We start from the raw sequence: 27,819 nt of genomic DNA, 5'->3' as shown, positions 1-27,819 counted from the left end.
TTAGTGAGAAAAGTGATGCAGGAAGCATCACAATATCAGACCTGAAATTATACTACAGAGCTATTCTAACAAAAATGGCATGGTATTGGCACCAAAACAGACATGAAGACCAGTGGTACAGAATAGAACACACAGAGACAAACCCACATAAACATAGTTATCTCATACTACACAAAGGCACTATAAACATACATTGGAGAAAAGAACTCTTTAATAAATGATGCTGAAAAAATTGGAAATCCATATGTAGCAAAACACAATTAAACCCCTATCACTCACCCTGCACAAAACTCAATTCAAAGTGGTCAAGGACTTAGGCATTAGACAAGAGACCTGTGCCTACTAGAAGAAAAAGTAGGCCCAACTCTCCATCGTCAGCTTAGGAAGTGAGTACCTCAACAAGACTCCTAAAGTGCAAGAAGTAAAATGAAGAATCAATAAATGGAATGGTATCAAACTATAATGCTTCTTTACAGCAAAAGAAACAACAATGTGAAGAGAGAGCCTAAAGAATGGGAGAAAATCTTTGCCGCCTGCACCACAGAGCTGCACAAAAAGCTCAAAAAGCTTAACACCAGGGGCTGGGGTTATAGCTCTGTGGTACAGCACTTGTCTAGCATGTGTGAGGCACTGGGTTCGATCCTCAGCACCACATAAAAAAAAATTTAATTAATTAATCAAATAAAGATAATGTGTCCATCTACAACTAAAAAGAAATTTTTTTAAACAAAAAACTTTAATACACACACAAAAAAAACCCTATCAATACATGGACAAAGGAACTGAAAATGCACTTCACAGAATAAAAAATACAAATGGTCAACAAATATATGAAAAAATGTTCAACATCCCTAGCAATTAGAGAAATGCAAATTAAAACCACACTGAGATTTCATCTCACTCAAGTCAGAATTATCAAGAACACAAGTAACAAGATGGGGATATAGCTCAGTTGGTAGAGTGCTCGACTCACATGCACAAGGCCCTGGGTTCAATCCCTAGCAACACACTCACACAGAATACAAGTAACAATAAATATTGGCAAGAATGTGGGGGGAAAAGGTACACTCATACATTGCTAGTAGAACTGCAAATTTGTGCAACCACTCAACAGTATGGAGATTCCTCAGAAAACCTGTATTGGAACCACCATTTGACCCAATTATCCTACTCCTCGGTTTTTAATTAAGGACTTAAAATCAGCATACTACAGTGACACAGCCATGTCAATGTTTATAGAAGCTCAATTCACAACAGCTAAGCTATGGAACCAATATAGGTACCATTCAGTAGATGAATGGATAAAGAAAATGTGGCATATATACACAATGGAATATTACTCAGCCACAAAGAAGAATGGAATTATGGCATTTGCTGGTAAGTGGATGGAACTGAAGAATATCATGCTAAGTTATATAAGCCAATCCCCCCAAAATAAAAGCTAAATGTTCTGATATTTGGATGCTAACTCCCAAAAAGTTGGGGAAGGGAAGAATAGAAGTTCATTGGATTGAACAAAGAGGAATGAGGGCTGGGGATGTGGCTCAAGTGGTAGAAGAATAGAAGTTCATTGGATTAAACAAAGAGGAATGAGGGCTGGGGATGTGGCTCAAGTGGTAGCGCGCTCGCCTAGCATGCGTGAGGCAGTGAGTTCAATTCTCAGCACCACATAAAAAATGTAAAAATATTGTGTCCACCAAAAAAAAATAAAATAAAAAATAAATATTAAAAAAAACAAAGGGGAATGAAGGGGATGGAAGGGGGATGGGATTAGGAAAAACAGTACGATAAATTAGATATAACTTTCATATGTTCATGTATGAATACTCAACCAGTGTAATTCTACATCATGTACAACCACAAAAATGGGAAGTTATACTTCTTGTATGTACAGTATCAAAATACATTCTACTGTTACATATAACTAAACAGAACAAATTAAAAATAAAATAAGAGGCTGGGGCTGTTGCTCAGCAGTAGAGCATTTGCCTAGCACTGGGTTCAATAAAAATTATTGGTTCGATACTCAGCACCACATAAAAATGGATAAATAAAGGCACTGTGTTCATCTACAGCTAAAAAAAATTTTTTAAATAAAATATTAAGTCTGATTTTTCATTGTAGGCAAGCTGTTTTCTTCAGTGCATATTACTTATAGTAGTATTTCCTTATTTTTCATTCTTAAAATTTAAAAAAACTTGAAAGGACTTAAAGTTGGCTTTAGTTTTTTCAAGCTTAGATTTAAATCAAGCTTAAAGAAATTTTTGTCGGGCTGGGTTTGTGGCTCAGTGGTAGTGCGCTTGTCTGGCATGTGTAAGGCACGGGGGTTCGATCCTTAGCATCACATAAAAATAAATAAATAAAGGTATCATGTCTATCTACAATTTAAAAAAGAAGAAATTTTTGTCAACATTATCTTTAATACCTTTCTTCATTCTATTGGTTTTAGGAACACTAACTGTTCCTCTGATTTTATTTCAGTGTTCTCATCCATCATGTCAATTTTAATTGGCAAAATTTATCACAAATTTTCTTTCATACCACTCTCAATTTTCTTCTGGTATACTGTTTTTTAGTTCTTCTAATGAAGTTTTTAAAATCTTACATTACTTATTTCTTAAATTTTTAAATTCACCAATCTCCCTTTCAACTCCTGTTTCTCATCAACTCATTTCAGTCCATTATCTTATCTCTCCTTGTTATATAACTATCCCCTTGGCTTTTATAAAATGTGCTAGTCGATAGATTGTTATTAAAATTAATTTCTGTTCCCTACAGAAAATCCTTTCCAGACTATGTTTTCCCCTCTGGATGCTAAGTACAATGTTCTTTTCCTATTTTGTGGCAGAAACTTTTCTTTAGCCGACATGAGATTAACCAAGATCCAATATTGTTATTAAGGTAGAATGGATGCTTCTTTACTGACTAGTACTGGTTACTCCTTAATTCCTCATTCAGATTTTATGCTGAGGCTTAGTTATTACCAATCTAGTGATTTAGGAATAGATTTTGTTTTGGAATAATTTCCCTTTTGTATTTGAAATAAACTACCACATATCAGGCAAAGCTTTTTGTTAGATTCAGCTCTCTATACTTGAAATTTCTTATAGTGCTGTTTTCCTACTGTGTCAGGAAGAACACACCCCACATACTGTATACTTTTTGCCTAGTACAGGTACTTCCTGGTTCCTCCAAATGTAGCTACTTTTGAAATCTATGACTCCTCACAGTAAAATGGATTCCAAGTGGTATACTGTCTATTGGTTCCAGGCCCGCCCTATCTCTTCTTCACCTCTCAGTGTAATTACCCAAATTCTATGACCCTGATTATTTTCCTCCAAGTGAGACTTCTAAATAAGGTACCAGGTCTTCCTACATAACCCATAAATAGTATACCCAGCAGAAATTCCTGGGCCTTGCATGCTATCCTTATATAGTGTCAGAGTCAAATCAATTTAATTACTTTTTAGAATTACCAGATTATTGTGATAGAGGAAGGAGAAGAAAGGTTTTCAGATATCTGTACTCAAGTTCCCATATTACATGGGATTAATTCTGGTGAATTTTGAGCTTTCCTTCATTAGTTTTCTAGTAATCTTTAGGCCATTAGGAGAATTTCTCTCTGGTGAAGACACTGGTAGATTCTACTACTGTATAAAAAAGTAACTTATTACAACATTAACACTTTAAATAAGAATTAGTCACAATGAATGTGGTATAAGAGGAAAAAAAAGAAACCAACCCCTAGAAATAATTCCTATTAAAAGTACAATGACTTTTATTATCTGTTGTAAATGCAACAGATAACTACAACAGATAATACCAGTGAGTACAAGATGGTTTATCCAGTTTATCAATGTCTGAAGAAGTCAACAGCATTACTGCATGGCTCTATAGTAATAGCAATAACTAACTCTTATAATGATGAGCCTAAAGCAATTCAAAATCTTAAATAAAATGATATAATTAACATAGCTTATGATGAAAGCTTACTACAGAAGTGTCTACTTCTTTTAGAACTAATATCCAAAGATAGGAATAGCCACTCTAACAGACCAAACATCTGCTAGAACAATATCTATTCCCTATTGATCAAACAATAGATAAGCAAATAAACAAACCTTTCATTTCCTACACATATAGCATCTCCTAGAGTACATTCCAGGCTTAGTCTGTTATTTTCCTGCACATGACAAAAAAATTATTGGTCTTAATAAATTACTTTATGTGGTTGCTATTAGTGATATTTAATAATAATACAGAAGAACAAAATGTCATGTAAATAGGTCAAAGAAACAAATGTTATCAACAATTTTATATCAAGGTTAAAAAAGGAAGTTCCCCTCAAAGTCCTTCTTATCACACAAAGCTGTTACTAGGTATTTTTAGCAAGAGATCTCTGGCTCTTCAAATGACTTTTTAAAATTTAAAATAATTAAATCTTGTTCCTCTACCTCCCCTCTCTCTCCTTCATCAAAAAGCAGATAAGTTAAAAACAACAACCAAAAAAAAAAAAAAACAAAACATATACACAGTGCTAGGGATGTAGCTAGAGGTAGAGTATGTGTTTTAGCCTGCTCAAGGTCCCTAGCACCAAAAATGCCCCAAAACAATAAAAAAAAACACCTGATAGTACTGCTTTGAAGTGCCAAAACTAACATAAATAACAAATGGATCAATCTGCTTTTCTAGATTTTTAAAAATCTATTAAAAGAAGCAAACACATGTGAATTAATCTAATACAAACTGCTTCTTAGAACAATGGTGATAAAGATTCAAAGGCACTGCCATCTTAAAAATTCTCCAAATCACTGAAAAATAGAGCAAAATTATTTACTTAGCTGTACCTGTTCATCCCTTTGTCTCCATTCTTGCCAATTTTCTTCACGTGAATCCTTCTGTACTGTGTTTGACAGTGAAAGCTCATGTTGCGTGTTACAAATGGCATGGGAGGATTTCTGAGGAATTTTCTTAAAAGCAAGATTCCTGAGCTATAAAACAAACACAAAATATCTTATATCCTGATTAATGATTTTTTTTTAATTTAAAAAGATTTTTTTTTACTTCTCTACTCATTGTGGTAACTCACAAAACAAAAATAATTTGTGTGTTTAATTAAAAATTGTTTTAATTTAATTTTTTGAGATAGTCTTGCCCAAGCTGGCCTTGAATTCCTGGGTTCAAGTGATCTTCCTGCCTCAGACTCCTGAGCATCTGGGACCATAGGTATGGGTCAGCATGACTGACTAATTTAAGGTGTTTTACTTTTTTATTTTTCTTGCAGTGCTGGGGATTGAACCCAGGGCCTAGCACATGCTAGACAAGGTCTGTACCACTAAACTACACCCCCATTCATTATCTGTGTTTTTTTAATAATCTTTGTAAATTCAAATGTAATTCAAATCTTTGTTATTTCAAATGTTGGTAGTTACAGATAAAATGACTAAGTGAAAATAGATTTATTCTATATTATCACAGTTTTAATGATTCTTCTTTACTGAAGAGAAGTATACTGGGTAGAAAACAGTAAAATAATCATGCTTTGAAAATGCAGAACAATACAGTTCAAAATACAAATTTAAAATTTAAATAAATGGCCTTTTGAATTGCATATGCAAGATTCTAGGGACAGGAAAAAAAGGCATTTAAAAAATGTTCACTACATTTGACTTCAAGTACTCATAAATTTACATCCATCAATTCAAGTAATATTGAGTACCCATGGATCAGGTACTATGAATACCCAGGTAAACGAGACAGTAGCTGCCCTTATGATGCTGTCTCTAAGAAAACAACTGTTACCTCATTTGCTTCATTCTGTTGCTGTTCTTTCTTTTTTCTTCTTTTCTCTCTCTTTTTCTCATTTGTAGTTGATTTGCTTCCCAAAGTTTGAGACTTTCCAGTATTCCGACCTTTGCCTTTTCCAGCCTCAGAATCAGAACCACTGCCACTATCCACTTGTAACAGCGCAAAACGAGAGGCAGTAGTGGGAACAGAACTAAGTACTGCTGAGGCCATGATAAAGATTTTTCTCTTAAAATACTTCTATCGAGAATAATTCCTGTAGGAAGAGAAAAGCATAAAATATATGTACACACATTTTTCCTGATGTCATAGTAATATTTGGATTTAAACCCACAGTCCCACTGGCAATAACATACTTTTTAAAAAATATCTTTTTTTTTTTTTTTATGTGGTGCTGAGGATTGAACCCAGTACCGTATAAGTACGAGGCAAGTGCTCTGCCACTGAGCTATAACCCCAGTCCACACACTTTTTAACTTAAGTTAATAATATAAAACTGTACAAAAGAAAAATGATATATTGATATTTCCCAGATAACCATTGTAATATGTGTCCATTTTTCCATCTAGGAATTTTAAAAAATAATTTTTCATCCCATTTAAATATTGATGTAATATATACACTTTAGTGAAAAACATTCTAAATCAACATGGTTTATAATGGAAAAGGAGAAATATAATTTTATACCGTACACAAAGATCATTAGTCCAGCTACATGTTTACCCTCAACTTTCAAGTAAATTTAAAAAGGCATAAAGAAGAACATTAATATGTTGAAAATACTTAAATTCAAAACATTTGATTCAAGAGACAATGGCTTAGAATTGAAAGCAAAAAGAGCTTCAATTCCCTCTACAACAAAAATTTCAAAATTGGCTTTCACATTAGCTTTTAGTTCACCAATCTGTGTGCACCCTACTAATCCAAGCAAAGGTAGGTGTAGTTTTATTTAGTGTTGTTAGCATTTCAAGAAACTTTTATTTAGACTTGGAAGGAATAAAGGCCCGCTAGTAAATTTCTAAGACAAATTACTTAGTTTTATAAATATAGTAAATGCAATTTATATTGATTAAGTGACTTGCCTAAGATCATTCTAAAACTTAGTGGGAAAGTCAGGACCAGAACCTTGATTTGCTGAAGCTTACCTTTTCCTTCTTTCTCTCTCCCCCCCTCAACTACCCAGCCCCAGCTACCCCACCACTTTTTTGAGGTGCTTGGATTTGAACCCATGCCAAGCATATGCTCTTCCACTATACAGTCCCAGCATAGATTTTCTTAGTAGATTATGCAACTCAAAAATTTGTTTTTATTTTAAAATAGGTATACAAAAATTTAAGTATTCAGTCTTTTAAAACATGAATGCTCAAAGTACCAAGCAACTTAATGTCAATCAACCCCTATGCCTCTCCCTAATAGCATTTTTCTACTGCCACCATCAAAATATAACTACCATTTTGATTTTTGTTTATTTATTTGCTTTCCTTATACTTGTATCATATCTGGCTTGAGTCACAGTGTTCATATCTGAACTAGCTGCTGTCATTCCACTTTGTTACACATCTATTTCTTATTACAAGTCACTAGTCTACTGTTCAATATGGGAGAGGATTATGCTGAGGTGACTATTAGGAGGTAAGAATCACTGATGTCCATTTTGAAAGCTAACCACACACTCTAATTTGTATGTTTTCAAGAGAGAACAAAAATAAGCATGTATTATTAAATCTTTCATCTTTCCCAGAAAAATATTTGGAAATCTTTAAATTTTCTTCAATATAGTAAAGAAAATCTTGAGAGCTGATATTTGAAGATGTGCCATAGCAGTCATTAAATCAAATATTTTTATTCTAATGCCATATAAAGACCCACACTGTTCCTGTATCCAGAAATATGTAAGTCAAGAGAAAACACCACAATATACAGAGATGACACCACACTGATATATGACATATCTGTAGGAAAGGCTTAAACCTTTCCTACAAGTATGAGATAAGGTCTTCATAAATTATTACAAGGGAGAAAATATTACAAAATTAAAAAGAAATTCAAGACTCAAAAACACTGTGAAAAAAATAATTCTGCTTCAACTTCAACATGTCTTATTAAAATTATCCTACATAAAGTTTTAGTTGCTTTTAGCACTCTAGGTACATACAATAAACCCACCCAACTGTTCAACTACCACTAGATTTAATTTTAACAGGGCTAAAAATTGCAAGAGGCAGCTCTATTAGTGCTTACAAATATTCAGAATTATATATCACTTTCCTGTTAAATGCAGGAATGAACACATGACTTACTTTGGCCTACGAAATATAAGCTTTAAAAAGCTTTAAGTTGGTGGTTCACGGTGTTCTCTTTTCCCTGCTTCTGTGATTGTGAAAGCATATATTGAGATGGAGTCACCAATGGCCAGATGTGATAGAGTCAAACTACAATGAACAAAGGCACCCTAACTAACTAGTAATGGACAGTAGCTTGAGAAAGAAAGCAAGTTTTCTGCCAAGATGCTCAGATTTTCAGGTTGTCACTGCAGTATAACCTAGTTTTAGTATAATTTAATTTTTTTTCCATTCAAGAAACTATATCAAAATTGTGAATTTTGTATTTGGGTTTCTCTGCATGAGTTAAATGTTCATAAATGTCTACTCTAAGACAATTATCCAAAGCTCACAGAAATCTTCCTTCTGTGATATAAGGCAGTTTCCTTAACCAGTATATTCTCAGTTTCCTTCAGACCTTCAGGCAGCCAAGGAAAACCCTGGAAAGACATAGCCTCTGCGCTAGTCACCTTCTGATGCAAAGAGTCTCACCTGGTAGTTGCCAGTAGGTAGCTCTTGCTCTACAGTTGTGTTAATTGTCACAAGGGAAATGCTCCAAACCCTATCTACTTAATCAGGTAACTGCAGAATGCACTTCTGCTTCATGGTAGCCAAGGCCTATTGGAGAGTTTATGTTCCAGGTGCTCAAACATCAAGGACATGGTTACAAGGAATAGAAGGAAGGAACAGGGGAGCCAAAAATCTCCTAGTGAGCAAACCTGGGTCCTAATTCTCTATGTTGATATCTTCCCCATTTAGTAGTTGCAAGGTGACTGCTCAAACAATGCATATACTTTCTGACCATTAGTTTGTCATTATTTTAGAAAATCCAATTGAACTTGAAATCTTCTCATTTTATCACAAGAAACTTTAAGTTATGTTTTTACAAAACACCTTTTAGATTCTTTAAAAACAATTTCAACTCTTATAAATCACTGAATTATTAAGGCAACAAAAAGTTTGTTTTTTATTATCTACTCAAAACTTTAATGGAGACTCAGAAGAAATCATAATTTAAAAGTCTAAAATCATGAACTGTATATTTTATTTCATGAATAAACTAAAATTTAAGATTTTATATTTACAGAAGCAATCAGCATTGTCTCATTAGAAATCTGGAAAAGATTTTTAATTTTTAAAAATATAACTAAGCATGTATGATTGTTATTGCAAAAAGGGTTTTGAAACTTAAACGAACATCTACCCCATCCAGAAACCAAGACTTTAATCTTTTTGAAAAGTTCATAGGCATTAGCATTGAATAATAGTTTAGCAGCCAGGCACTACCTAAAATCAAAAGTCCTAAAGAGGATACCTAAGGTACCTAAGATGACACCTAAGCAAAACATCAATTTACCTGAAATCCAAGAATCACAGGACAATCTTAAACAATGGCACACAGTATATAAATAAAATATTTCCCAAATGAGTGAAAAGAAATAAAAGAAAAACAAAGCAAAAAGAAGGCATTAGAAAAAAACTGTTACCTGAGGAAAAAACAAATGATAAACACTTGAAAGGCAAAATTATTTTTTCTGGGAAATATATACCAGGCTCAACAACCCAAGTGTTAAAAACACATTAGCTGGTAAAGGGTAATATGTAAAAGGGGAAATGTGCAGTTAAAGGGATAGGAATGATATAACTAGAAAGGCTCAAACTTGTGCTTCATGCTCTAGTTTAAAAGATAAATAGACAACTCATCTTCTCTCTCAAAGCCATGAAAAAAATCACCATGTCAAAAGCCATCCTAATCAGTACTTCAGAAGTTGTAGAGAGGGAAAGGTAAATTTTATATAAAATAAATATAACTTAAATATACAAATAAATTCCCATTTCTAAATGAGTGTATTATCAATACACATACCAAAAAGAACAAAGAAATGCATGAGCTTACTCATTAGGCTTCCTTTCCTTTCTATAGTTTTCACTATTTCTCCAAAAAGTTCAACAATGATCATATTACTTCTGTAAGAAAAAAACAAAACAAAAAAAAAAAAAGAAAGAAAGAAAGAAAAAGAAAATCCTCTCATCTCTGTAAGGGAAAATTATCATGTACATCCAAATTGAAAAAGATAAACATAGTGTAATAAATGCAATATTGATTTTCTTGCCTTGTGTAAAACTTAGAAAGGGCAACTATAGGTCAGAATTGACAATGAGATGCCTTCAGTTCTTTTTTTTTTTTTTTTTTTAAGAGAGTGAGAGAGGGGAGAGAGAGGGAGAGAGAGAGAGAGATAGAATTTTTAATATTTATTTTTCAGTTCTCGGCGGACACAACATCTTTGTTGGTATGTGGTGCTGAGGATCGAACCCGGGTCGCACGCATACCAGGCGAGCGCACTACCACTTGAGCCACATCCCCAGCCCAGAAATGCCTTCAGTTCTTTATGTTAATAATGCAAAAATGATAGAGATCAACTGTCAAAGACAAATTATGCCCAGTGGCTCAAGAGGCTGAGATAGGAGGATTGTGAGTTCAAAAACCAGCCTCAGGAAAAGCAAGTTGCTTAGCAACTTAGTGAGACCTTGTCTTTAAATAAAATACAAAATAGGGCTGGGGATGTGGCTCAGTGTTCAAGTGCCCCTGAGTTCAATTCCTGGTACCCTGTAACCCCACAAAAAAAAAAAAAAAAGATTAATTATGTTACATACTTTAAGAGAATATTATCTTCATTAACAAATTTTTAAGATTTTAAAAAGAGCTGTCATATAATTTAGGAATTCTTTTGTTATTTTTTTTAAATACCTAAGGATCATGAAGATATCAGGCTTTTTAAAGGTACCATATTTCAGGGCTTGACTAGGGCTAACATTCTTCAGTCTATCTTAAAGTGCATCTCCACCTCTAGTTATATCTAAAAGATATTAGGATAGATTCAAATATAGCTCTTATCCCTCCTCTATTTTCTTTCTCTTTTCAACACACTTAGTCTTTAAAATTCAGATACTTAGGGGCTGGAGTTGTAGCTCAGTGGTATAGCACTTGCCTAGCATGTGTGGGGCACTGGGTTCGATCATCAGTACCACATAAAATAAAATAAATGTATAGTGTCCATGCACAACTAAAAAAAAACATTTAAAAAAATTCAGATACTTACATGCTTATTTACATATTCCTATTTAATGGGACATATATTGCAAATTTTTAGCAGATCTCCCCTAAGCCACTATGTTGGTCTACAAATATGACACCTAATATATATTAAATAGATATTTACATATTACTAAAAATATTATAAAATCGGGTTTTTGGTCAAGATATTTAATGATTATTTTGTATTTTCCCCTTGTTCCCTTTGAGTCTCATTTTAAAATTAATTTCAGGGCTGGGGATGCAGCTGAGTTGCAAAGCACTTCCCTAATATACACAAAGCCTGTCTGATCCTCAGCACTACAAAAACTAAAAACCAAAAAATAAATTTTTCCTCTAAAATTACAAAAATTTTTTTTCAAGGCTAATGTAAGAAATTGAAGGAAGACAAAAGACATTCACAAATAATTTTAAAAACAGAAATGTTTCGGGTAAAAACTCAAAAGAAATAAATTCATAATTTTAAATATGCATCCATCATATATAAATGTATCTTATTATTTTATTATTGCCTATAATTTAATTATAAGTAATAAAAACTATTAATTTCTCCAAAAGTGATTTCAATAATGTCAAAAGTATAGCTAAGTCTCCATTTTGTATTCAGGATCCTAAAACTATTTGAATTACTAAACTATTTGACTTACTAAATATTGTGGCATATGTTAGGGCTTTCTATAGCAATTCTCCTTTTTTTTTTATAGGTACTCCAGGAAAACCAACTATTTAGAATTTCCTAAGGACAAGTTTACTTATTCCTGTCTATACACTATTTTCTTTACCTAAATGCCCTCCATCTCTTCCACTTAAGTTTCTAGGGCTGGGGAAGAAGCTCAGTGGTACAGAATTTGCCTAACATGTTCATAGCCCTGAGTTCAATCCCTAGTGCCACAAAAACAAACAAAAAACATTTCTATTCATTCCTCAAAATCTGCTCAGTTGCTAACATCTCTATGAAGCACTGTCTAACCTGCCCTTCAAGTTAATAATTCCCTCTTCTAGAATATTTCCATACACTACACTTATTTGGACTCCTATAAAATTATCTACTGTGCCTACCCCCTTATGGTCCTGATATCAACATTCTGAACAAGAGTTTCTTCTTCCTATTCCTAACAATATATCACAGAACCTAGCACATAGAAGATAAATTTGTTGAACTTAGTGGTTTTGCAAGTTTATATTCCCTAAGAACAATTACTTATGAGTGGTTTTGCAAGTTTATATTCCCTAAGAACAATTACCTATGCAAAGCATACTACAGATCATCCTCTATTCACACAATACCAGTGTAAATTAACAATGATTATTAGCAGTTCAAAGTGTTTCATTAGGATAAATGCCTTTCTGCCAATTAATCGTCACAACTAATTTTGTTTAGAAAACATATTTGTATAGGATGCATATTTGGTATTAAAGTATTTCGTTAAAAGAATAAGGACTCATCACATACTTAAGTAAACTGTTTTCTAAAAATGAACACCCTAAACTACAAGCAGCAGGATTTCTAAATAGCTGGTTTTCTCATGCTTTATAGAAGTTTGGAGGACCACTGCCATTATGACATCATCCCTGTAGACTATGACCTCACAAAAGATCTCCCAGTCCAGGTTATCACAATTAAGGCATTTCAAAACTGATTTTATTTTTCAGAAAAATCTTTAGAAGATGAAAGACACTCATCTTCTACTAGCACTATCAACCAGTTAGCCTGATCAAAAACAGAGATATAATGTAGATGCAAATTAGTTTGGCCTTTTTTAAATGCAACTTAAATTTAAAAACAGACAGGCTTGGGGTGTAGTTCAGTAGCAGAGTGCTTGTCTAGCATATTCAGGCCCTAAGTGTGATTCTTAGCAACAATAAATAAGTAAATAAAGCACAAAATGAGATGACGCTCAGTATCATTGATTTAACACCTGGTGAACTATGTTATTACATGTTCTATTCCTCAATTAACACAAACAGTAGCTTTCACTTTGGGTTCTTAAAAACTAAGGTTCACATCCAAGTCTCAATTGCATATTAAAACTCTGTTCATAACACACTTACTGCAAACAATGTAAACCCTTGAGAGTATGCCTCAAACTCCACATTTTTCCTCATAGTTAAGTATGGCCTCCACTTTCCAACATGAGCTCCTAATTTCTGAGCACTGAGAAATCTAGCAATAAGTACAAGGGGGTACTGAGTGAAGGCCCAAGGGATTCTCCCATGAATAAAATATATGTACTTTCATTTGCCCACAATGTTCTTTTCATCAATTTCTAGGTTTTTGTTCTTACTCTGTAGAGTTGAAGCCATGGGATGGGAATCTTACAGATAAGTTTATTGTGACCATTTATGAAAATTAATATCTCATTAAATAGAACTTGATACTACCAACCTGGTACAAAATTGTTGAGGAAAAAGTTAGATTTCTATAAAGATTTTAATATATATATTCATGTATATAAATTAGTTGTAGTTGGACACAATACTTTTATTTCTTTATTATGTGGTGCTGAGTTTTAAACCCAGGGCCTCGCATGTGCTAGGCCAGCGCTCTACAGCTGAGGCACAACACCAGCCATCTATATTTTTAATACAGTATTCTAAGTTACCATAACGTTTCTCAAATATTTTTATGGCTACAAGCCAAATTTATTAAACTGATGATTCTGGTTGCAATCACCAGCACATTGATTAAATAAACAGGCAATGCTACATGTTGTAGGAAAAACGTCCCTAGCTTTTTTTGTATAAGAAAGTCATTTTCATTAGTCCTTCTAATGAAGGCATTAGTTCCTCTTCAATTGAAAAGTGAGGTTAAAGAATGGGAAAAGGGGATGAAGAATAAAGGCATTTAATGTAATTCACTATTTTTGTCATTGCTGTTCAATATTTTCTTAAATATTTTAACTTGTAGGTAAACACAATACCTTTATTTATTTTTTTATGTGGTGCTGAGGATCGAATCTGGTGCAAAGAAAGCGCTCCACCACTGAGCTACAGCCCCAGCCCATACTGCTCAATTTTCAACACCCTAAATGCTGAAATCCACAAAAATTTTGGAAGGCAATTTCAAAAAAATAACGGAAAAAATTAAATTCTGCTAATTTACTTTTCAATAGCTGGCGGGAAGGAGGAGGAGCACTATGTTCAAAAAGTAATTCACTATACCTCATTCATGAATGAAAGCCAATTTCACCCACAGGCTGTTAACCGATGCTCCAAAACTTACTCGCAAAGTGCAGAGAAAGAACTGGGGCTAGGCGAGACCTAACTCGGGCAAAGACGCGGCTCCAAAACCTGAAAGGGAGAAAACAACGAGTCAGGTCGTGGCTCCAGAAATTTCTGAGCGCTTGGCTCTCGAGGAGGGAGGGCGGCTGCGGGCGACGGGGAGGGGGCGGTGGCACCTGTCACTTGACGGTCCCCAAGGGTTCCTGGAGGCACAACCACTGTCCCAGCGTTGGGGCCTGGGGTCGGGCGCAGGTTCCTTCCCGCCGCCCCCGAGCCCTGCGTCAAGCTTCGGGCCGCGGCCCTTCCCGGGAAGCGGCCCTCCCGCGCCCTCTGCCCAGCGCCTCTACGCAGTGGGGCCCACTGCTCCAGGCCAAGTCCCCACCGTGGGTGCGGGAGAGAAAAGCGGTCAGCCCGTCACAACCGCCGCAGGGGCTCCGGAGAGGACCCTCGCGAGGCGGGCCCGCCTCCGCGTACTCACCGGGCCTCCCGGCCGCCGACTCGGCCCTCCTCTCCCTCCTTCTCCCCAGTCGCCGCCACAGCTCCCGGGCGGCCGCACTGGGCGTTGGGACCCGGCTGGGTCAAGTGTCGGGAGGGGCGGGGGTGGGCTCGTGCCTGGGAGGGGTCGCGCGTCGACCCGCGGGCTGGCGGGACGCTGGGCACTAACGGGTCCCGGGGCGCCGGGGCCGGCTGGGCGGACCGCGGCGGTGAGCGCGGCTGCAGGCTGCGGTGAGGGGCGGGGAGAGCGCGGCTGTGAGCGAGCGAGCAAGCAAGCGAAGGGCGGGAGGGGAGCCGGGTGGTGGGGGCGGCGTGAGAGCGCGGGCCGGGGGCGGGGCCTGGCGCGCCTGCCGCCTAGCGCTGGGGTTTGTTTATTTTCACGGTGGGTCGCGGCGCTAACGCTGGATAGAGGTTCACCAGTGACGTGAGCGCCCCGAGTTGGGGGAGAGGACCAGAACCACCTGCTGGAGAAGGGGAGCTACGGGGGCCGGGCAGGGTCCAAACGTCTCACGTAGGCGGCGCCGCCGCGGTCTTCGGGGTCACTGGGAAGAGAAGCGCTCCCACAAAGTGGGTGGAAGGAGGAAGGCCTCCCCGGAGGATTGGCTCCAGCCCACTCCCCCGCAGCCCCGCGGGATCACCTGCCTTATGGAGGGCTCTTAGGGACCCCGGTGGAAAAAGGATGTGGGATCTGGTGGCTTTGGTTACCAGTGCCTCCGGGATGACCTCCTGTTAGTGAAGTAGGAATGGTGCTGCAAGTCCAGATTCAAATAGCAACACTGCATCTGTAAGGCAAATAACGTTGCTCGTTTTTCTGTAGAGTTACACAGCACTTTCATGTTGTTTCTCTAGATAGTCTTCAGGTAGTAGTGGTCTAATTTTACAAGCAAACTCAAGTGACAGACCCAGAGCTTCACAGCTAAATGACAGGGTTGGAACCCAGCTGTACTCACTTCCCATTCTGATTCCACTGCATGACATTATTTAAACAACTCCCCACACACAGGCAAGCCTTAGATGCTGCGGGGCTACACAGGGGAGCTAAAGATGTTCTTGCCCTCTAAGAGCAAGGACTAAAACAAAGATAAAAAAAAAAGTTATAATAAAAGACAAACTATGATAGGGGTCATGTGAAAAAAACAAGTAATACTGCATAGGATCAAAGAACTCATACACTATCTGGGGGACCAGGAAAGAAAGGCAGCATGAAGGAGGTATTTCGAATCCACTTTGAAGGAGGTGGAGAAGAGTTTACAGCATGAACATGAGAACATCTATGGAGGTCAAAGAAAGTTGTGTTCCAAAAAGAGCAAAGACTCGGGGTATGTAAAAAAAAGTGACAAAGAACGGGGCTGCAGATGAGTAGTGGGTAAATTTGTATTTAATTCAGTATTTTGAGTTTTCATGGCTTAAGAGGTTGGGGGAAGAAAAGGAAGGCGTTTTCTTTATTGGATTTAAAAGGGCATGGTTGAGAGATGAAGGCAGACTGATTAACTAGAGGTAGCAAGAGAAATCAGAGGTTTGAGTTTGCAGATAATTGTAAGAGACAGAAAAAGGTATAACTGTAAGAGAAAAGGTACAACTGGAAAAGAAAGGAGCAAGAGCTGCTTTTTGAGAAAAAGACAATCACTTCAGATTTGGATATTTTAAGGGTTTGAACTGTTTTCAAGGCAGCCACATAGATACAGATACTATGAAGTTAGAAATAAAGGTTTTGCAATATGGGGAAAAATACTAAACTAGAGAATAGATTAGAAAGTAATAGGCCTAGCAGTGATATCACTGAGAGAAAAAGGCAGACTCTTGGCAAAAATCTTCCTTAGACTATTGTTACTCAAAGTGTAAGCAATAGCCCGTCATCATTGGCATCATTAAGGTGTTCATTAGAAACAGAATCTCAGGCCTCAACTCAGACCTGCTCAATTTGCATCTTCAATTTAACAAGAACCCCAAGAGATTTGTGCCACATCAAAGTTTGAAAAGCTCTGATCTAGATGAGAGAAGCCAACAGAGAAGGGGAAGGAGGAAGTGGGAGGAGAACCAGGGTAATGCAGAACCATCAAAGCAGGGTAAATTGGAGTTTCACAAAAAGAAGGGCAGGAAAGAGTGTTGATGAACAATATCCAAAACCACTACAGTTAGAAAGCACAAGAAAAGAAGGCATGTGTGCATTTTGTGATTAGGTGGTATGGTCTTCAAATTGCTAATTGAAGGCCTGGAAACTTCAACTTTCTGATCAGGGATCTCTAGGGGCACAGTTTCCCCCAGTACCCACATATGTGGATTATATTGAAGTTACTGACTAGATTAGATGATGGGAGAAATTCTCTTTTAATTGCTTCTATTTTCTCAGTGAGATAAGGAGCAAGATCACTTTGGCAGATGGCTGGTTGTTAATCACAATTTATTTTCCCCTTCTTGGTGAATACAGACTACTTTTCTTAGCCTCTCTTTTAGCTAGTATGGTTGGATATTAAGTAATTGCAGGTAGAATGTGAGTCAGGTCAGAGCCTTTACATTTGCCTCCAGGTGTTTTCCTTTCACCAGCTGGACCCTAGACTTGGTGCCTCTGCTTTGATTGTGCAGATGACTACAAACCCCTGAAGCTGGCAGAACCACAAGAAGGTGCCCAGTGAAAGGAGAGTTGTCTACTGACCAGAATACTCAATTATGTGAGAAATACATAAATATCTATTGAGTTGGAGCCATAACACTCTGAGGTCCATTTGTTGTAGCAGTTTAGTTCATTCTAGCTAACTTAGTCAATAGAAAGAAATGTGAGAGAAGTAAAATAGGAATCCATGAGTATAGGAGAGTGAACTGATTAGGAAACATACTAAGGTATCCAGGCACTACTAAGGGCCCCCTTCAGTGAGTGGTCATAAATTTATAGTGAGACTAGTGAACTGGTTATGCATTTCTCTCCAGCCATGTTTATTTACACATGTGAGGGTACTACTAGACCATAACCAGGGCTGAGATTTGATCAGGGAAATGTAATGGGGAGAGAAGGGCAAATGTAGTGGACAGTAAAAGCAAAAGAGGCATTGTAATTTCAGGTGTGGTAAGAAGATTGATGGAAATGGGTTACAGAGAAAAGATGGTAGGATATCTAGATTGGTGTTTTTGATCAGGTTGAACTTTAGGTCCTAGAGACCAGCTGGAGAGTGGGAGGCTTGAAATTTAAATTAGAAGAAGGGCTGTAGTTATCAGTAAAATCTGGGTTTAGGGTATGATCAAAAGAATTAGTAACTAAGTGCTATAGTTTGGATCTTCAGTGTCTCCCAAAGGCCCACGTGTTAAAGGCTTGGTACCCAGCATGCACTATTAGGAAGTCTTTAAGTCATTGCAGTGTGCTCATGAAAGGAATAGTGGAACCCCAGCCCCCTCCTCAAGTTCTCTTTTACTTCCTGGCTATGAGGTAGAATGATTTTGGGTTTTGTTCCCCAGCATGATGTGCTGCCTGACTACAGGTCCAAAAGCAGTGGTGCCAGTCATGGACTAGAACCTCCAAAACTGTGAGCCAAAACAGTTGATTTCTTTATACGTTGATTATCTCAGTATCATTTATGTATCATTTATATACAGTCATGCACCAGGTAACATGTTGGTCTACAATGGACCACACATGGGGCAGTGGTCCCATAAGATTATATTGCCTATAGATATCATAGCTGTCTTAGTTTGTGTAATTATACTTTATGACATTTGCACAATGGCTAAGCTACCTAATGATGCATTTCTCAGAACATACCCCTATCATTAAGCAACACATGGCCATGTACACCCCCCAACACACACACATGTACACACACATCTCACAAAGAATTGCCACAAGAGTACTTACTAGTCTTGGAGAGAATGATAGTGATCCTGGTACTAAACTCTTCAGTGAGTAGTTGAATTATTTCAATTAGGGTGTTGAAGGTTATCAGTGGTTCAATATGATAAACTCTTGCAGATATTATATTTCATTTAAACAGGTATTCATAAGTTTTAGGTTGCTAATGTAAGATTTGTAATTGCTTCTCTGACCTCTCAAATTACAGATGGTAACTGCTTTCCTTTACAGGAGAATTCCCATCTGTCTGTGATATAAATCCAACGCATGCCAAATTTCCTAGTCTGAATGATTGTGCTTTAAAATTTGTCACAGATCACTCTATTTCAGATACATAACTTCACAGTGATGCTTTGCCACATCGACTGATGCCCTGAAAATGTTCAAAATCTGATGTTTATAGTTTAAGATAATAATAAATAGATGTTGGTTAAGACTGGACAAATTGAAATAAATAAGGTCACCTGTAACAGTGAATATGATGTACCATGTTACATAGCATGAAGGCTCTGGAGTGGGCTGCCAGGGATTGAATCACAGCACTCAACTCAGTTATTATGAGGATAACACTTGTACTAGATAAAATATATATAAACATTTTAAGGACTGTGTAGCATACATAAGCATTAGGTTAAAGTTAGGTTAGTTATTTACTATTGTTCTTATATTTAATTCTTAAGGAATTACTTATAACTATACTTGATTTTTCCTACTTAGAAAATGTTCATTATATCCATGTTAAGATCCAGTGATGGGCTGGGGCTGTAGCTCAGTGGCAGAGTGCTTGCCTAGTCCATCTGAGGCACTGGGTTCAATCCTTAGCACCACATTAAAAAAAAGGCAAATAAAGCCATGCTGTCCATTTACAACTACAAAATTTTTTTAAAAATCCAATGGTAAGGAGACTTCTAGTTAAAAATAGAGCCTATTTTTTCTAAAAATAGAAAAACACACTTTTCTCCAATTACTTCTCATTAAAATATCAGATGAACCCCAATATTATGTATATCTATAGTAAATAAGATAAATTTTTAAATGACAGTTAAGGAAAAAAAGATATAAACCTATAAAGATGGAGCAAATAAGGAAAGAGAGCCCTGCTAAAGAAGGATGTCAACAAATCTTAAGAACGTAGAAAACAGACGGATAAGTGAAAACTGACATATGAAAGTTGAGAAAGTTAATACCTAAGCTTTTGGAAAGAGGCACAGCCAACCAGAAGTTCATGGCACTGAACTCTGAAAAGGCTCTGAAACTGGGGCTGCCATACTTTTGAAAGCAGAGGGAGAATGAGACTGAAAATAATTGTTGTAAAGGTTTTGAAGAGCAGTGAGACTCCCTTCCATTTTCTCTGCTCCATTCCATGCTGCTCAAACTCATCAGAAGAATGGTGGTTTTCTTTCTGGACAAGTTGACTCAGAGCTCCTCTAAACACCAGAGCTGAGGGATAAGAATGCCCTATTACACTGAGAAGCAGAGTTAAGTGAGATTGTGCATAATGAATTATGAGACAAACCCGTTCACCTTCATTCCCAAATCCAGAATGGGTTCCTGACAAGAGATTGGAAACTTCTTCTTAGGGAATATTATCATTTGGATAATTGTTCTCTAAAGGCCTATGTGTTAAAGGCTTAGTTACCCAGGTGGTGTTCTTGGGAGGCAGTCGCACTTTTAAGAGGTGGGTACTAGTAAGAGGTCTTCAGGTCTCTGGGAGCTTGCCATTGTAGGGGATAGTGGAACTTTCCTGACTTTTGCTTCCTGGCTACAAGGTAAGTGGGTTTTCTCCACCGTGTACTCGAATGATGTGCTGCCACACCACAGACCCAAAGTAAGGAGGCCACTCAGTCAGATTGGAACCTCCAAAACTGTGAACCAAAATAAACTTTCTCTATGAGTTAATTATCTTAGGTATTTGTTATAGTACCAAAAAGCTGAACAACAATGGAAAACCAGCTAGTCTGTGGTAAGAGGCCTCTAAATATTGATGTTTGGGGTCCTATCTTAAGAATGTGGTTTGTCATCTGCTTACAGTGAAGACCAACAGTTGACAAGCACTGTTCATACCAAGAGAGGCTCTAATCAATTTTTTTGCCACCTTGTTCTCAAATGTGGGTAAAGAGTCAAGGATCTCTACAAATTGGAGAAACCTCCTTACATGTAACACCAGCCTAAGATAACAAAAAGAAGAGAGAGGAGGAGGAAAAAGAAATGAAATAAAAACCAATGGAGGGAGCAGGGAAAGATGTCAAGACTTTTTTTAAAATCTCAAATTTTAACTCCCATCCACTCGGGAAACTACTGGAAGGAGGTACTCCACCCAAATAAGGGTGCAAATCAGGAAACAGAAAACATGATCTGACAAATAAGCACTCCAGGAAAGGAGAGAAGTTGTTGAACAGAGGATCCCAGATGATGACTGTGTATCAGGCTGGAGAGCAATCCATTTATCCAGACACTGGAGGATGGAGGGCTAAAGGGGATGCCTTCAAGAAACAAAAACGGAAATGGATTACCTAATGTGTTTGAACCTTATAAACAAAATTTGCAACTGTGGTAGGACAAATAGAGATGAAATGCTGATAGGTATAGAGAAAGCTAAGCAACCAAAGAAAGAAGGAATTATAAACTCCAAGGAAAATAAAACATTTCTAGCAGACTGTCTATTTAAGAATATTTGATGAACCTCCTTAGAGGGGGATTACACTTCTCAGTCCCTCTGATATTAGACTTGGCATTGTGAATTATGTTGTCAGTGAAATCAAGGCAGAATTGAGTATATCACTTACAGGTAGAAGGTTTAAGAGCCAGCTCATGACTTCCTGTCTCTGCCCTAGCCATAGGTTGGCACTGTTCAGATAGGGGCTGCTCTGGTGTTTGAGTCCTGAATGAAGATAGCACAGCACAGAACTGAAGCTGACCCTTTTGCTGGATATGTGACAGGGATAAGAAGAAAACCTTTATGTTATAAGCTAAAACAAGGGTTTTCATCAGCTTTTTCACTGCTGTGACCAAAACCCACAGCCCAATGTAGAGAGGAAAAATTTATTTGGGGCTCACTGTTTCAGAGGTCTCTATCCATAGGTGGCCAGTTCCTTTGCCCTAGGCCTGAGATGTGGCAGAACACCTTGGTGGAAGGGTGTGGCAGAGGAAAGTAGCTCAGGAAGTGACAATCGGAAGGAGAGAGTTTACCAGGGAAAAAAATGTAAATCCCAAAGGCAAACCTCCAGTGAACCACCACCTCCAGCCATACCTATCTGCCTACAGTAACTGCCTAGCCAATCCATTCAAGTGGATTAATGCACAAATTATACTAAGGTTCTCATTTCATCTCTAAAAAATTTTTGCATTGTCTCACCTATGAGCTTTGGGGGATACTTCATATCTAAACCATAACAATAAGAAAGGAGCTTTTGGATTTCTGTAATCTCGTCTGTTAATGTGATATGATTAACTTCTTAACAAAACATGAAATGCTATGGGCAATATTTATGTAATAGTCATTAAAATATGTAAGATAGGGGTGGGGATGTGGCTCAGTGGTGGAGCACTTCCCTAGCAAGCATGAGGCCCTGGGCTTAATCCCCCAAACCATAAATAAATAAACACCCAACAGTGTGCTATAAAAATACTGGGAAATTCAGAGGCTGTAAAATGGCTAAAACTGAAAAACTAAGACATGGCAGTATTGTGTTACTTAGAAATACAGAATTAAATCAGAGAATAATTTTCCTTTGGAAAGCAGGAGTCAAGACAGGTTATTATTATATACCTTGTATTTATTTGACTCTTAAGTCACATACCTAATCACTTTGAAAAAATAAAAAAATCACATTTGAGAAGAAAAACAAGTGGTAAGTAAGAGAAGGAGGTTATAGTATATAGTTTTTAATTTAGCCAATTTAATAGAGTTTTAATCATCCCACATTAAGATTAAAAGTAGAGGGCTGGGGCTATAGCTCAGTGGCAGAGCACTTGCCTTGCATGTGTGAGGCACTGGGTTCAATCCTCAGCACCACATAAATATAAAATAAAGGCATGCTGTCATCTACAACTACGAAAAAAAGAGATTAAAAGTAGGACTAATTCTTGGTTACTACTTTTCTCAAGAAAACTGAATAAATCAAAGCACTAAAAGCTGTATTTTTTCATTGTGTCCTCACACTCTCTGCTTCTATTTCACAACAAAAATGTGAATATTGCTTTCCTAGTATTTTAACTCAGCTATCTCTTTTCCCTGCCCTCACTGTGGTATTATAAATAGTGCACTATTTATATGAGGTTATATGTCACTTACTTGAATTGAAAAATGACCTATGTGAATATGGAATTATTTAATACAAAGCTGTTTTGTACTTTCAAAGATAATTGTATTTTACTCAGGAGCCTGAAAGTGATTAAAATAGATTTGTTATGTATGTATCTCACCTATAATTTATACATAAAAGTTGTGCTTAATGGAGTTTTTTTTTTTTAATTTTTTAATATTTATACTTTTTTTAGTTCTCGGCAGACACAACATCCTTATTGGTATATGGTGCTGAGGATCGAACCCGGGCCGCACGCATGGCAGGCGAGCGTGCTACCGCTGAGCCACATCCCCAGCGCCCCTTAATGGAGTTTTTAATCTCTTTAGGTTTTTTATTTTGGGGGGAAGGGGCACCAGGGATCTAACCCAGGAGTGCTGCATCCTCAGTCCTTTTTATTTTTTGTTTTGAGACTGGGTTTCTAAGTTGCTGAGGGTATTGCTAAGTTGCTCAGGCTGCCCTCAAACTTATGATCTTCCTGATCTTCCTGCCTCTTGAGCTGCTGGGATTAAAGATGTATGCCACTGTATCTGGTATTTTTTTTATACTTATACCATCTCTTAACAAAAAAAAAGATTTGGGCAAGCAAAAGTAAACTAGTCTAACTGCTGTATAAAGTGTAAGAAAGAAACATAGCAGGCTCTCCATGGCCTTCAGATTTGTTTAAAATATATATTTGTTTTAGATGGATACGATACTTTTATTTATTTATTTTTATGTGGTGCTGAGGATCAAACCCAGTGCCTCACATGTGCTATGCAAGCACTCTACCACTGAGCTATAACCCCAACCCCTGGTTTTTTTTAGGGTCCTTTGTTACCTAACCCTTCCTGTCCTCATTTCCAGCATCCTTGGTATCAGCACCAATCCATTCAGTCATTCAGCAGATACTTATTCAAAGCCTCTGGTGTACCAGGTCTATTACTAGACTGCTAGTAGTTCCCTGAACACATGATATTATCTCCTACTTCTTAGGCTTTGCAATGGGATTTTCTGATCTGAAATGTAACTTTTATTCCTGTACCTTCCTAAGGCCAACATGTCCATTAATAAACAAAGGTGAGGGGAAGCTTTATCATACCCCTAAAAGTTATACTCTACCACAGCCTTATATTCTTCTTTATGAGCCTCATAAGAGTAGAAACCTTGTGTTTTAGTTACTGGTATGTCACTACAGTGCCAGATTTATTGTTTGCATTCAAATGTTGTTAAATGAACAGATCCCAAATGTAATTGTCCATTTATCTGTCTTTTCTCAACATGGTGTATGCCTCTTGGTGCATGGGTCTATGATATAATCAACTTCGTTTCTAGCATTTAGCCCTTACATAAAACCTAGCACACAAAAATGTGTTTAATAAATTAATTGTCAGTATTACCATTAATCCTGAATATATACAACACTGAGGAATACACAGAAAGTATCCTGATGACAGAGAGACATGAGGTGCTGAAGGTTGTCCCTGTGTTTCACTTAAATAGGAAAAATACATATGAAAGACACAAAACTATGAACTACAAGTGTCAAATGACCTACTGAGCTCTATGCTGTCACCTCCATTAATTTAGAAATAAAATAAATAATTCTTAAAGAAATAGTCTTAAAATAACCAGGTAAAATTTTATCAACAACAATAAAAGGTGGATTTCCTATTCATGAAATTGGTAAGGTAAGCACTTCTTGATTCATGACATATGTTTATAACCTGAATTTACTTTTCACTAAAAGTAAACCAGGGTCGATACACAAAAATCAATTGTATTTCTCGACAGTAGTAGTGAACAGCTCAAGAGATTAACAATTTCACTTATAATAATGTAAAAAGAATTATTTATGAAAAAGTTTAGCCAAAGAAGTGTAAGACATATACACTGAAAACTATAAAACATGGTTAAAAGAATGTAAAGATACACCACATTCATGGATTGGAAGACATGATATGGTTAAGATGGCAATACTACTAAAATTGATCTATAGATTCCATGAAAATCCCATAAAAATTCCAATTTTTTTTTTTTGCACAATGGGTGGGTGACTGATTCTAAAACTCATATGGAAAATCAAGGGACCCCCAAATAACCAAAACAATATTTAAAAAGAACAAAGTTTATGGATTTGCATTCCCTAACTTGAAAATTTACTGCAAAGTTAGAGTTATCAAGACAATGTGGGACTGGCATAAGATAGAAATATAGACCAGTGGAGTAGAACACTAAGAGTCCAGAAATAAATCCATACATGTGTGGTCAATTGGTTTTCTTTCTTTCTTCTTCTTTTCTTTCTTTCTTTTTTTCTTTTTTTAGTTGTTGATGGACCTTTATTGCATTTATTTATGTCAAACCCAGTGCCTTGCATATGGTAGGCAAGCACTCTACCATTGAGCTACAACCTTAGCCTGGTCAATTGATTTTCAATAAAAGTGTGCAGACAATGCAATGAGAAACAATAATTTTTTTCAACACATGGTGCTGGATATTTACATGCAAAAACATAAAGTGGGAACCCTATCTCTCACTGAATACAAAAAAAAGTATTAATTCAAAAAGGACCAAGGACCCAAATGTAAGATTCAGAACTATAAAATTGTTAAGAAGAAAGCAGAAGTCATACCCATGTTTATGGAGCATAATTCTCAATAGCCAACTTATGAAACCAGCCTCAGTATCCACTGATGGAAAGACAAAAGAGAAAATGTGATATACTTACACTGGAATTTTATTCAGCCATAAAGAATTAAATTATGCCATTTTTCAGGAAAATGGATGGAACTTGAGAACATTATGCTAAGCAAAATAAGCCAAACTCAAAAGTAAGGGTCATGTTTTAACTCAGATGTGGAAGCTAGAGAGGAAAAAGGAAAAAGTGTGAGGGTGTATCATGAAAATTAAAGGGGGATTAGTAGAACAGAGGAAAGGGAGCAGGAAGCAGGAGGAAGGTAAGGAAAGGATAAATATTGGGGAATTACATTGACCAGATTATATTGTTATGTGTATATACAAATATATAAGAATGACTCCCACCATTGTGTATAATATACCAATAAAAATATGGGAAAAAGGACTGGGGATGTGGCTCAAGCGGTAGTGCGCTCACCTGGCATGCGTGGGGTGCTGGGTTCTATCCTCAGCACTACATAAAAATAAAGAGTTGGTCCACCAAAACTAAAAAGTAAATATTTAAAAAATTATCTCTCTAAAAAAAATGGAAAAAAGAAGCATAGGTTTAAATCCACACAATTTTGAATTAAACAATTGGATAAGAAAACTAAACCACAAACAACTAAATAAAAAACTAGATAAATTTGACTTTAACAAAAGTAAGAATTTTCACAGGGGCTGGGGATGTGGCTCAAGTGGTAACGCGCTCGCCAGGCATGCGTGCAGCCTGGGTTCGATTCTCAGCACCACATACCAACAAAGATGTTGTGTCCGCCGAAAACTAAAAAATAAATATTAAAATTCTCTCTCTCTCTCTCTCTTTAAAAAAAGAATTTTCACAATACAAAGAATACCATCAAGAAAGTGAAACCTAGAGAAAGGGAGAAAATGTTTGTAAATCATATACCTGTAAGGAGAATTGTATCTAGAATATATAAAGAACTCTTATAGTGCAAGGTATGGCGGTGCACATCTGTAATCCAGTGATTTGGGAGGCTGAGGTAGGAGGATCAGAAGTTTGAGGCCAGTCTCAGCAACTTAGAGAGACCCCCAGAAACTTAGCAAGATCATCTCGAACTAAAAAATAAGAGAGACCGGGGACATAGCTCAGTGGTAAAATGTCTCTGGGATTTCAATCCCCAGTACCCCCCTAAAAAAGAAGAAAAGGAGAAAAAGAAAACTCTTACAGTGCAAAAATGAAAAGACAAATTACTCAGTTTAAAATGAGTAAAGGTACTTCAGCTTTGTTTTATGCCCATTTCACATTGTTGTCTGTGTTGTGATTCAATACCTGGTGCTTGATATTTACATGCAAAAGCATACCATTTCTGATGTATAAAATTGTTTTGTAAATATAGAGAATTCAATTGTAAATAAATTATCATGGCTGTTTAAAAATAAATAAGTAAAAGATTTGAAAAGACATTTCTCCAATGATATTCAAATGGCTATTACTAAAACCATTAGTTATTTGGAAAAAAATAACTTATAAAAACTACAATAAGATGCCCTAGCATTGCTATAATTTTAAAAGAGACAGACAATAACAAGTGTTGGCAAGGACATAGGAAAGCTGGGACCCTAATACATTGCTGTTAGGAGAGTAAAATAGGGCAGCTGTTATGGAAAAAGAATTTCCCCCAAAAAGTTACACACAGAATTACCGCCTGACTCAGCAATTCCACTCCTAAGAGAATTGAAAATGTGTTCACATAAAAGCTTATACATAAATATTCACATCATGCTCTAGTGTGGTTATTTGTAATATCCAAAAAGTAGAAACAACCCATATTTCCACCAATTAATAAAATGGATAAACAAAGTGTGACTTATATATGAAGTATTATTTAGCCATAAAAAGAATGAAACACTGTTACATGCTATAAGGATGAACTTTAAAAACATGCTGAGTGAAGAATCCAGAGACAAAAGATTACACATTATATATATCATTTGTATGAAACATCAAGACAAGGCAAATTCTATAGAGACAGAAAGATAGTGGTTGTCAGGGATGAAAAAGGAGGAAATCAGGACTGGTTGTTAATAGGAACAGAGTTTCTTTTCAGAATGATGAAAATG

At 36.7% G+C, this 27,819-nt stretch overlaps 1 protein-coding gene across 1 annotated transcript in view; it reads right to left on the bottom strand.

Annotated features, from left to right (window-relative positions):
• The window catches only part of Gkap1 (G kinase anchoring protein 1), a 53,823-nt gene extending 38,873 nt beyond the window's left edge, over positions 1-14,950 (bottom strand). The window contains exons 1-4 of the mRNA XM_026412486.2: positions 14,921-14,950; positions 14,383-14,511; positions 5,803-6,061; positions 4,848-4,991 (exon numbers count right to left, since the gene is read on the bottom strand). Of these exons, the coding sequence (XP_026268271.1) occupies positions 4,848-4,991; positions 5,803-6,018 (360 nt within the window). The 5' untranslated portion in view covers positions 6,019-6,061; positions 14,383-14,511; positions 14,921-14,950. The remainder of the gene's footprint in view (positions 1-4,847; positions 4,992-5,802; positions 6,062-14,382; positions 14,512-14,920) is intronic.
• Positions 14,951-27,819: the final 12,869 nt, after the last annotated feature.

Source organism: Urocitellus parryii, chromosome 4, assembly GCF_045843805.1.
Source record: "Urocitellus parryii isolate mUroPar1 chromosome 4, mUroPar1.hap1, whole genome shotgun sequence".
Lineage (NCBI taxonomy): Eukaryota > Metazoa > Chordata > Mammalia > Rodentia > Sciuridae > Urocitellus > Urocitellus parryii.
The sequence above is the reverse complement of the archived record's forward strand: the minus strand, read 5'-3'. Positions and strand labels throughout refer to the sequence as shown.